At 40.2% G+C, this 12684-nt stretch overlaps 1 protein-coding gene across 5 annotated transcripts in view; it reads left to right on the forward strand.

Annotated features, from left to right (window-relative positions):
* LOC126474982 (mitochondrial enolase superfamily member 1-like) overlaps nt 1-12684 on the forward strand; it is a 141966-nt gene that overhangs the window by 71791 nt on the left and 57491 nt on the right. For all 5 annotated transcript variants that reach the window (XM_050102519.1, XM_050102520.1, XM_050102517.1 and 2 more), the window contains exons 8-9: nt 4691-4825; nt 4944-5115. In XM_050102519.1, the coding sequence (XP_049958476.1) occupies nt 4691-4825; nt 4944-5115 (307 nt within the window). The remainder of the gene's footprint in view (nt 1-4690; nt 4826-4943; nt 5116-12684) is intronic.

The following is a 12684-nucleotide window of genomic DNA, read 5'->3' on the forward strand; positions in this document are numbered from 1 at the left end:
CCAACTTTGTTTCGATTTGGAGGTGCGGCCTAAAACTTTTCTCTCCCCTTGAATTTCGAGTCGCAAATTTCAGGTGCGGCTTAGATTCGGGAATTTTTTTTTTTTCCCCCTTTATTTCGAGTCTCATTTTTCAGGTGCGGCTTAGATTCGAGTGCGGCTTAAATTCGAGTAAATACGGTATCTTCAAATGTGTGTTTTCACTCACTTCTTGCTTACAGTAACTTCCACCAGAACGCTTCACAAGGGTGTCTTCAATGTTTGAAATGGCAGATATGCACTACATTTATGGCCTAGCAGATGGGAATGTGAATGCAGAATGTCAGCTTTATGCTGAGCATTTCTCAGGGAGGCAGTTAGCTTCTGGAAGAATCTCATTTGAGAAGACACTTGCAAATGACAGGAGACCTACAATATGTGAATGCCTGAGCTAGATGAACGGTTTCTTCACTCTGTGGATGAAACTTCATCACCTAGTACAAGGAGAATTGTGGAAAGGGATGGGGTTAATCACTTGATGATCTGGAACATTCTGCATGAAAATCTTCTGTATTAATATCACCTTCAACATGTGCAAGGATTAAATGATGCAAACTTTCAGCCAATGCATTTTAGGGCTCAGTACTGTGTTTCTGCAGCTCTTAGCATGTACCTTATTTACTGTTTAATCTGGCTTTTCATGTGATGGGGTCATCGATTATCATAACAATTACATCTGCATCTGAGCTAGTAAAATGGTCGTGAAGTATGGCAAGACAGACATCAACAGAAGTTCAATTGCAGTGTGGGACAGAATCATTCGTGATCATCTCATCGGTCCCTACTTCTTTCTGCAACATCTTGCTAGACATCTACAGTCTCCCAGCAAGAGTTGTTCACTTGATGGTGTACCTCTAGATATCACCCAACAAATGTGGATTATGCACGATGGTGTTCCACCTAACTTTACATGGATAGTTTACCAGTATCTTGATAACTAGTTTCTGAACAAGTGGATTGGCCGAGGGGGATCCATTGAAGGGTCTGCTCGATTGTCAGATTTGAAGCCATTGGTTTTTTCCTATGGGGACATTTAAACTCCTTGCTGTATTAAACTACCAAATGTCGATGTTCTGAGAGAGTATATTGAAAATTGATTTGACCAAATTTGGAATGAAAGCTCAGGGAATGCATGGAAGCAGAGAGTGGTCACTTCGAGCAATTTTTGTAGCTGTAAATGTGTTTTGTACATGTGTAATTTGTATAAATGACAGTTGGGGCAAAAGTCGTTGCAACTGTTTTCATCCTGCAGATACCAGCCAATCTGAAAATGCAACATATACAGATGAAACAACAAGGTGGGGACTATCCGTATAGACACTGAAGAACATGTGAACATTGCACCTCACATATTTATTATAGTAGTGTCCAGGACAATACTGGTTTGATGGTGCAAAATAATTACAGCGCATCACACATACAGTTGACATGGAAAAACTGGATCTAAAGGCATTCAAAGTAGCCCCCTGCAACATTCACCAAATGCTGCCAACAACGTGGGACGCACTGAACACCATCTGCACCACCATTTCTTGCACCATGTCTGAATTGGGTCACCTGTTGTCACACAGCAATTGCAATGTCCTCTCTTGTCGCAAACTGCTTGCCACATAGTGATTTGTTTATCTTTTATGTGAGATCATAGGGCAAAAGCTCATGAGAATACAGTGGGTGTTCCTATCGTTCCCACACCCAGTGTCACAGTTGCCACCATTCACACTCTGCTTTATGTGGTTTTGCATTGTCTTGCCATATCATTGCACTGTCCACAAGATCCAGACGTTCCGCCCAAATGCTACATCATACCTGTCGCATCAATAAATTCCAGTTCTCATTATTCTGCCTTGTGAAACAAAGTGGCACACACTGACACCCCTGACATCATATGTGACAAACACTGTCAGTTTCACAGGGGAAGTTTTCTGATATAACTTCTGTTGCCTTGGTGATCATGCATGTCACCACTCCGTGGATCGATCTTTTGAGTTTCAGTTCATATCGCTTGGCACAAAATTCATCAATGGTGATTATGCATGAGAAGAAGTGGTTGCCATCCTGTTGCGGTGTGCTAAATGTTTGTAGCATATTACGTATCAAAACCACCACTGAACTTCTTTCAGTTCAAGCAAGTACCCACTGTGAAGCGATTTTGCACATTTGTAGGTCTGTTCCCAATATCCTGTGGATGGTTGGTTTCTCAATACCGCTTACTCTTTCTAACTGCAGTAGCGTCCATTGTCTGTCTCCTCCAAGAGATACTCTATTATGGAATATGCCACACTGGCCTGCACACTCAAAGGTCATCCCAAGCAATACTTATCACCAGTTGCCACATGCTCTTGCTGAAACTTTCCCACCCACTATGCTACCATATGGTGTGGGAGGGCATTATTCCCAAGGGCTTCCACCAATTCACTGTGACATTCTTTCACATTTCTTCCTTGGAGTAGATTTATTTTGATGTGTGTGTGCAGCTCAAAATGGGTTACTTCAATCTCACATGACACTTGCCACACAACTGATTTTGTAGTGCACTATATGCTGCTACGAGCGATCGCAGAGCCATCTATTGTTGTGAATACACACTATGCATCTTTAGCTTTAATGTGACAAACAGCAGTTTGTGGTCTGTTCACATATCTGCAAGAAAAAAAAAATAGTTGCAATGGCTTTTGCACTAACCCTTGTAGAATAAATTGCTAGAAGAATAAATCACTAGGCATACATTTTCTGGCACATTTTTGTACACTCTGTATGTAAAAAACATAAACATAAAAAAAATAATTCATATTCGTGTACAGCAGAAATGGGTCAAATAACATAAGAAAACAGTCAGCAAAATATTTCTAGCTTTTACAATGCTTCATTGTTCATAATCTCGCCATTGACAGAGGCACACGTATATGTGCTCTCTCTCTCTCTCTCTCTCTCTCTCTCTCTCTCTCTCTCTCTCTCTCTCTCTCCCTCCCTCCCTCCCTCCCTCCCTCCCTCCCTCCCCCTCAACCTCACACACACAAATAAAATGCAACCAACCCTTACAGTTGTAGTGACCATGGCTGTGTATCTGTGGGATGAAGAGGTAATTTGAGGGAGGAGAGAGGATACAGATCACTTTCACCAGCACTGAGAAAATAATGATATGTCAAAACAGAGATAGGGAAGGATGAGAGACACAGGCTGAATATCTCTGCTAGATTTACACTATATCTGCTTACAAACATTACCACTATGATCCCATTGTGTAAGTCCAATATGGCTTCCAACAAAATCTGTCTCTTGATTCTATCTGCTTCTTACGCCAGCACTTTTCACTTCTTTCAAAGCAAGACAAATGAAATACGCTAGTCTATCTACTGGTCACATCACCACAACTGGCTACAATGCTCCCAAAGAAACATTTTCTTGGTTCATCGACATCTTCAGGAGACGAGGTACTGGCAGAAGTAAAGCTGTGAGGATGGGGAGTGAGTCGTGCTTCGGTAGCTCAGATCTAAGGTGGTAGAGCACTTGCCCGCGAAAGGCAAAGATCCCCAGTTCGAGTCTCGGTCAGGCACACAGTTTTAATCTGCCAGGAAGTTTCATGGCCAATGTCTTGTAAATAGAAATGGAGGATACTGTGGAAGTTTCATATCAGCACGCACTCCGCTGCAGAGTGAAAAATCTCATTCAAGACATTGACCACTTAATTCATGCATTTCCATGGTTCCTGTCCTATTATCGTTAGACTACATGCTGGCCTTATGTTCCTGCATGTCAACATACCCCATAGCGTTGCTGCTGCTGTTGTGGAACACTACTTTTCCCCAAACCCAGATGCTCAGTGGCTGAAAATGCTGTGCGTCACAGCCCCAGTAGCTTCACATTGTATGTACACAAGAACTGGCATATTTTATGCTTACAGTAGCACTATTGATTTTCAGTATGCCAATGTTTTGGATCACTTTTTTATTTGAGTGTTTTGGATGAGTTGGACTGTCACAAGGACGTCTGAAGATAAAACTGTATAATTTTTAAATTGATTGATTATATGAATCAAATAACATCAGTAAAACAGCTGAATGGATTATCCATTATCCAATAATGATATATAAATGAAATATAATAGAGTGCCCGTAACTAATGTGCCATTCCCCACTCATTCTACACTTTCCCAGTTATCACCCTCTATAAATCACACAAGTGTGTGTGTGTGTGTGTGGGGGGGGGGGGGGGGGGGGGAGAGAGAGACAGAGAGAGAGAGAGAGTGAGTGAGTGAGAGAGAGAGAGAGAGTAAAAAAGTGGTAGCTTGTTCAAACACTAGATAAATTTCCTGTGCTGTTATGTTTCTGTGTAGCACACATCACTCAGTCACCGGAAATTCCGCCTTGGTAGCTGTAGGGTGAGTGTGGCTGAATGATGCCAACCGCAGGGGGGCCGGGTTTGATTCTCAGCTGGGTGAAACTATGTTAGTATTTTGTTTTTTCCCCAGTCATTCCTCTTTACCTTTCAAATAAGAAATGTGTAGTTCTGAAAGTTCATGATTTTTTAAAAGTAATATTATGTTTCTTACATCCTGGTCCCATTCTGTACATATTTTTGTGTAGGTAAAAGTTGACTTTGTAAATACTGAGTTATATTATAACATACATTACTGATTGGCATCCTTTTTTTGAAGATGGTAGATGCCAATCAGAATTGGGATGTACAGCAAGCTATTGACTGGATGAAGGAACTGGCCGAGTTCAAGCCACTTTGGATTGAGGAGCCTACTTCCCCTGATGATGTTCTTGGACATGCTGCAATAGCCAAGGTACAGCAAATGCCCAGTAACTATAATTAAATATTTTAGGAAATGGAATTATTGGAAACAAAATAAATTTGATGTCAAAATAATTTATTGTTTTTCTGTGCATTTTTAAACAAAATAGGCACTGAAACCACTTGGGATTGGTGTGGCAACTGGAGAGATGTGCTGCAACCGCGTAATGTTCAAGCAGTTTCTGCAGGCTGGTGGAATGCAATATTGTCAGATTGATTCATGCCGCATTGGTGGTGTCAATGAAATATTGTCTGTTTACCTAATGGCTTACAAATTGGGAGGTATGTTTAAAGCTGAATTCTATTGGCTCTTTTTAAAATGCAACCTGTATTATGAACTCTTAGTCAGATGTAAAAATAATTTTGCATTTATTATGCTGCAGTACCAGAACATTCATAATGCTTAGGATATCTGCCATTATGAAGAGCAGCAATCTACATGACATAAACTAACTGATGGACCATGTGTGCATAAACATTGAGGTATGCCACTTACATTGCTGTTCACAGCTCCATTGCATTTTTCAAAGGAGATTTTGGGTCATGAGCAGATATCTCAACTATTTATTTGTAATACATAGTCAAATGGCTCTGAGCACAATGGGACTTAACTGCTGTGGTCATCAGTCCCCTAGAACTTACAACTACTTAAACCTAACTAACCTAAGGACATCACACACATCCATGCCCGAGGCAGGATTCGAACCTGCGACCGTAGCGGTCGCGTGGTTCGAGACTGTAGCACCTAGAACCGCTCGGCCACTCCGGCCGGCATAATACATAGTCAAGTTCATACTTTGCGGATGTGGTGCTAGGCCATCAACTGAAAGTCTCCTGTGATCAAAAAGTAAGTTTTTACTGTGACAGAGTCAACGGGCCCACCACTTCTCTTCAATATGTAATTGTTTACCAGATAGCTTGTAGCTGTTATTACCAGCCACTCTGACAAAGTCATGTATTTCCAGGTTGTTGTGGTCCAAAGAGTGATTTTATAACCTGAACTTCTGAACAATTTTCTGTAGCACTGATAGGGTAGATTATAGTACACACATCACTTTGGATTAAGGAATGTACCTCACAACCACTCTCCATACCATTTACATCTTGGAAGTTGCTATTGTGTTTCCACAAGCTACCTAGTCTTTCCTTACTGGATACGGAAAGGAACGACAGGGTGACATCACTTCATTATTACTATCCAGTCACTTTTGTTCTATCAGTCTGTTATATCTATTATATTAACTCTAAAGTGCACAAGAAACATTGTAAACTGTGCCAAATCATTTAAATATTATATTCCAGGGAAAATTTCTACTTCCTCTTTGGCCCACTCACACTATTCCCTCCTCTCCCAGTTGTCTCACTCCTTAACACCCCCTTTGATTCTGCTTCTGGAATCATACAAAACAGAAATATATATCTTCTAATTGTAGACAGAGAACTGGAAACCCTATTTGATTTTTTCCAAAAGAGAGCACTGGACCTTAAGTTTACTCTTATCAGTGCCACGTTGTAGGGCTGAGATTTGTTTTTGATTACTACTTAGAAAACTGCACAATTAACCAAAAGGTGCTAGGTTGTATGAAAATATAAGTTTAATGAAATACAAACTATTGAAAAAAAGTTTGGTGCAGTGTAATATTTGTCTTCCAAGTAACTATCTCAAATTACACTAAATAAAGTAACTATCTCAAATTACACTATAAAATTGCCATATCCATTTTCTGAGCCTAAAACATAAGCTGTGCAACCATGACAACTCCACATCACAAAATTCCTATAAAGTATAATTCATCTCTTGACCCTTGTAGAATATTTTCATCAAAAATTTTATCATTGTTGAAAAATGGACACTGAAATCAGTTGCAATTGGTGTCATTCTAATAAGCTTCAAATGATTCAGAAGATGCACAAAATTTTTCTGCTAAAATTATTTCAGCGGCTTACACTACCATATCCAAACTGTAATTTTAAAGTCTTCATGGAGTTCTCATGTATCAATAAGTTCATAAAAGACGTGTCGATACAATGCACAACAAAAAAGAAGTATCAATTTTTCCAAAACCTCGTTATTGTCTCCCATTGTAATGCATAAATTTGAGATTTAGCTCAAAGGTGCCTACAACCTACCTCTGTAATGGTGCAAAAGTACGGCACTCTGCAACACCATCCGCTGGTTTGGCAGCGCTTCAAACAGCAAGGTGTCGACACATGCAAAGTTCATACGAGATGTAAAGTGGCTGAATGACGTGACATTGGCATCAAATTTCACCACAATTCTGCCCAATCATGGATGTGTCAAATGATGGGAAGGTCGTAACACACTCTCTTATACACATTTTACCCCTTCCTTTGACGTTTCTGTGGAGGCAGTCAGAACTGCAACACCCAGCTTTGGAATCACCCAGTTTTCTTATGTGAAGCCGATGAAAATATTTGAGACACATAGCCTCTCAGAATCAACACGAAACGCCTTCAGGAGCTGGCATAAAAGGTGGCACTGAAACGACCCTGGCCACGCGGTCTGAGGCATCTTGCCACGATCTGTGCGGCTCCGCCCCGTCAGAGGTTCGAGTCCTCCCTCACTTGGGTGTGTGTGTTGTTCTTAGCATAAGTTAGTCTAAGTTAATTTAAGCAGTGTGTAAGTCCAGGGACCGATGACCTTCGCAGTTTGGTCCCTTAGGAATTCACACACATCTGAACATTTGAAATGACCCCTTCCCTCAGGACACTGATTCCCACACATTTCTCAGGTGAAACCTACAGTTCACAGTACAGGGAGCATCAGGACAATGTTGTTCACATTGTTCAACACTGCAACCACATCCTGGTCAATTCAACCCCACTTTAAGGATGTCTAATGAACTTCTGAGCTGTGGCCTATTTTTCACCTGTGTTGACACCTTGCCGTTTGAAGTGTCACTGAGCCCGAGGTTGAAGTCACAGGGCGCCATGTTTTTGCACCATTAAAGAGGAAGTTTGTAGCCACCTTGAGCCAAATTTCAAACTTATGCATCACAATGGGAGACAATTACAGGGTTTCATAAAAGTGATACAGTTTTGTGTATTGTAGTTCCACTAAATCACAATTTTTTTATTTTGTGGAGCTGCTATAATTTCAAAGATTCTGCTGTTAGTATAAAGATATTTTGCATTGTGAGGAACATCTGCCTTATTATAGTAATTTGCATATTCAGGGGAGATGCCATGCGAAGTTTCCAACACGTTTAATTGTTCCATTTCATTGCACTTCCTGCACAAAACTGTCATAAACTAACCGTCCTGTTCAGATTTCAGAAAGTACCTTCTTGTGTGTCCCAACTCCTAAAGAATGAAATCAGTAAGTACTAAAGCTGATACTAGTTTATTTCTAAATTCTAACACCAGTCAATAATAATTTCATTGTTCACTAGTGAACATAGCATACAATTGTGTGTTTGAAATTTTTGAGAATGGAGTTGATAATTCTTGTCTCCTCATGCAGTACTTCACTGTAATAACAGCCAGTCATGATCAGTGTATAGAAGTACGAACAAACATGAGAACATGCAAATGCCCTAAATTCCTCCTCCTCCTCCTCGTCTTCTTCTTCTTATTATTACTACTATCTGGATCATCTACACCTTCTAAGGATATTTCTGCTGTAGACCAAAGGCAGATTGAAAGGTTGCAGCTGTAAAATGAGCTATCACTACTAGTGAATACTCTGGGCGATGAATTTGCAGAGATGATCTCTTTCAATTCTTTATAAACATCAGCATTCTTATATTTCTGAACAATGCAAATAGGAAACACACACAACATACATTGTTGTTGTGGTCTTCAGTCCTGAGACTGGTTTGATGCAGCTCTCCATGCTACTTTATCCTGTGCAAGCTGCTTCATCTCCCAGTACCTACTGCAACCTACATCCTTCTGAATCTGCTTAGTGTATTCATCTCTTGGTCTCCCTCTACGATTTTTACCCTCCACGCTGCCCTCCAATGCTAAATTTGTGATCCCTTGATGCCTCAAAACATGTCCTACCAACCGATCCCTTCTTCTAGTCAAGTTGTGCCACAAACTTCTCTTCTCCCCAATCCTATTCAATACCTCCTCATTAGTTACGTGATCTACCCACCTTATCTTCAGCATTCTTCTGTAGCACCACATTTCGAAAGCTTCTATTCTCTTCTTGTCCAAACTAGTTATCGTCCATGTTTCACTTCCATACATGGCTACACTCCATACAAATATTTTCAGAAATGACTTCCTGACACTTAAATCTATACTCGATGTTAACAAATTTATCTTCTTCAGAAACGATTTCCTTGCCATTGCCAGTCTACATTTTATATCCTCTCTACTTCGACCATCATCAGTTATTTTACTCCCTAAATAGCAAAATTCCTTTACTACTTTAAGTGTCTCATTTCCTAATCTAATTCCCTCAGCATCACCCGATTTAATTTGACTACATTCCATTATCCTTGTTTTGCTTTTGTTGATGTTCATCTTATATCCTCCTTTCAAGACACTGTCCATTCCGTTCAACTGCTCTTCCAAGTCCTTTGCTGTCTCTGACAGAATTACAATGTCATCGGCGATCCTCAAAGTTTCTTCTCCATGAATTTTAATACCTACTCCAAATTTTTCTTTTGTTTCCTTTACTGCTTGCTCAATATACAGATTGAATAACATCGGGGACAGGCTACAACCCTGTCTCACTCCTTTCCCAACCACTGCTTCCCTATCATGCCCCTCGACTCTTATAACTGCCATCTGGTTTCTGTACAAATTGTAAAAAGCCTTTCGCTCCCTGTATTTTACCCCTGCCACCTTCAGAATTTGAAAGAGAGTATTCCAGTTAACATTGTCAAAAGCTTTCTCTAAGTCTACAAATGCTAGAAACATAGGTTTGGCTTTTCTTAATCTTTCTTCTAAGATAAGTCGTAAGGTTAGTATTGCCTCACGTGTTCCAACATTTCTACGGAATCCAAACTGATCTTCCCCGAGGTCCGCTTCTACCAGTTTTTCCATTCGTCTGTAAAGAATTTGCGTTAGTATTTTGCATCTGTGACTTATCAAACTGATAGTTCATTAATTTTCACATCTGTCAACACCTGCTTTCTTTGGGATTGGAATTATTATATTCTTCTTGAAGTCTGTGGGTATTTCGCCTGTCTCATACATCTTGCTCACCAGATGGTAGAGTTTTGTCATGACTGGCTCTCCCAAGGCCATCAGAAGTTCTAATGGAATGTTGTCTACTCCTGTGGCCTTGTTTCGACTCAGGTCTTTCAGTGCTCTGTCAAACTCTTCACGCAGTATCTTATCTCCCATTTCGTCTTCATCTACATCCTCTTCCATTTCCATAATATTGTCCTCAAGTTCATCGCCCTTGTATAAACCCTCTATATACTCCTTCCACCTTTCTGCCTTCCCTTCTTTGCTTAGAACTGGGTTGCCATCTGAAATCTTGATATTCATACAAGTGGTTCTCTTCTCTCCAAAGGTCTCTTTAATTTTCCTGTAGGCAGTATCTATCTCACCCCTAGTGAGACAAGCCTCTACATCCTTACATTTGTCCTCTAGCCATCCCTGCTTAGCCATTTTGCACTTCCTGTCGATCTCATTTTTGAGACGTTTGTATTCCATTTTGCCTGCTTCATTTACTGCATTTTTATATTTTCTCCTTTCATCAATTAAATTCAATATTTCTTCTGTTACCCAAGGATTTCTACTAGCCCTCGTCTTTTTACCTACTTGATCGTCTGCTGCCTTCACTACTTCATCCCTCAGAACTACCCATTCTTCTTCTACTGTATTTCTTTCCCCCATTCCTGTCAATTGTTTCCTTATGCTCTCCCTCAAACTCTCTACAACCTCTGGTTCTTTCAGTTTATCCAGGTCCCATCTCCTTAAATTCCCACCTTTTTGCAGTTTCTTCAGTTTCAATCTGCAGTTCATAACCAAGAGATTGTGGTCAGAATCCACATCTGCCCCTGGAAATGTCTTACAATTTAAAACCTGGTTCCTAAATCTCTGTCTTACCATTACATAATCTATCTGATACCTTTTAGTATCTCCAGGATTCTTGGTATACAACCTTCTTTTACGATTCTTGAACCAAGTGTTAGCTATGATTAAGTTATGCTCTGCGCAAAATTCTACAAGGCGGCTTCCTTTTTCATTTCTTCCCTCCAATCCATATGCACCTACTATGTTTCCTTCTCTCCCTTTTCCTACTGACGAATTCCAGTCACCCATGACTATTAAATTTTCGTCTCCCTTCACTACCTGAATAATTTCTTTTATCTCGTCATACATTTCATCAATTTCTTCATCATCTGCAGAGCTAGTTGGCATATAAACTTGTACTACTGTAGTAGGCATGGGCTTTGTGTCTATCTTGGCCACAATAATGCGTTCACTATGCTGTTTGTAGTAGCTTACCCGCACTCCTATTTTTTTATTCATTATTAAACCTACTCCTGCATTACTCCTATTTGATTTTGTATTTATAACCCTGTAATCACTTGACCAAAAGTCTTGTTCCTCCTGCCACCGAACTTCACTAATTCCCACTATATCTAACTTTAACCTATCCATTTCCCTTTTTAAATTTTCTAACCTACCTGCCCGATTAAGGGATCTGACATTCCACGCTCAGATCCGTAGAACGCCAGTTTTCTTTCTCCTGATAACAACGTCCTCTTGAGTAGTCCCCGCCCGGAGATCCGAATGGGGGACTATTTTACCTCCGGAATATTTTACCCAAGAGGACGCCATCATCATTAAATCATACAGTAAAGCTGCATGTCCTCGGGAAAAATTACAGCTGTAGTTTCCCCTTGCTTTCAGCCGTTCGCAGTACCAGCACAGCAAAGCCATTTTGGTTAATGTTACAAGGCCAGATCAGTCAATCATCCAGACTGTTGCCCCTGCAACTACTGAAAAGGCTGCTGCCCCTCTTCAGGAACCACACGTTTGTCTGGCTTCTCAACAGATACCCCTCAGTTGTGGTTGCACCTACGGTACGGCCATCTGTATCGCTGAGGCACGCAAGCCTCCCCACAACGGCAAGGTCCATGGTTCATGGGGGGGACAACATACATCTGAATCAATTATCAGAATTGTTGGCACATATTGTAATCAATAAACACATAAGCAAAAGTATTGCACTTTGTTCAGAGTTGATTTTCATGAATCTGTTATTGAGCTATCCAATAAGTTGGGCAACAGAGTACACAAATGCTGCCAATTGCATTCTTTAATCATTTGCTTTTCAGCTGGCTCAAACAAAGGTTACAAAATATAAGTTCCCCTGAATACTTGCGTAATCATTACTTAAGTCCTTGTAGTGTGCCCAAGATCTATGCAGAATGAGACATGCCTACATCATTTTTTTCTTTTTGATTTATTTATTTATTCATTCATTCATGGTACAATGTGTATTTTACAGACATCATCAGTGGTTGATAAAATTTTCTTATTATGTAACGTATATAATTTCTTACTTTTTTTTGTAGCTCCTTTTACTTATTCCTACAGCATTTCTTGTTATTCATATATTATTGCATTACACATGCTCATAGAAATAAAGTTACATATTACAGTTTAAGGACAATTATTTGCCTGTTGAGGGCTTGATAGCCTTTCATGGTTTTGCTGAGCTGTTGTTTTCATTTTATGTACAATATGTACTGACCCAGCTTTCTGCTTCAGGCACTGCAAGCTCTGCTGTTGTATGTATGTGCTGCCTGGATTCAAACCAGATTGTGAACTATTGTTGGTCCCACTCTGCTATTTATAACTGAGTTTTATTTCTGATGCCCACTATGCCCCTTGGTTTTTCACGGACAGCACTGA

The sequence above is a fragment of the Schistocerca serialis genome, chromosome 4 (assembly GCF_023864345.2).
Source record: "Schistocerca serialis cubense isolate TAMUIC-IGC-003099 chromosome 4, iqSchSeri2.2, whole genome shotgun sequence".
Classification (NCBI taxonomy): Eukaryota; Metazoa; Arthropoda; class Insecta; order Orthoptera; family Acrididae; genus Schistocerca; species Schistocerca serialis.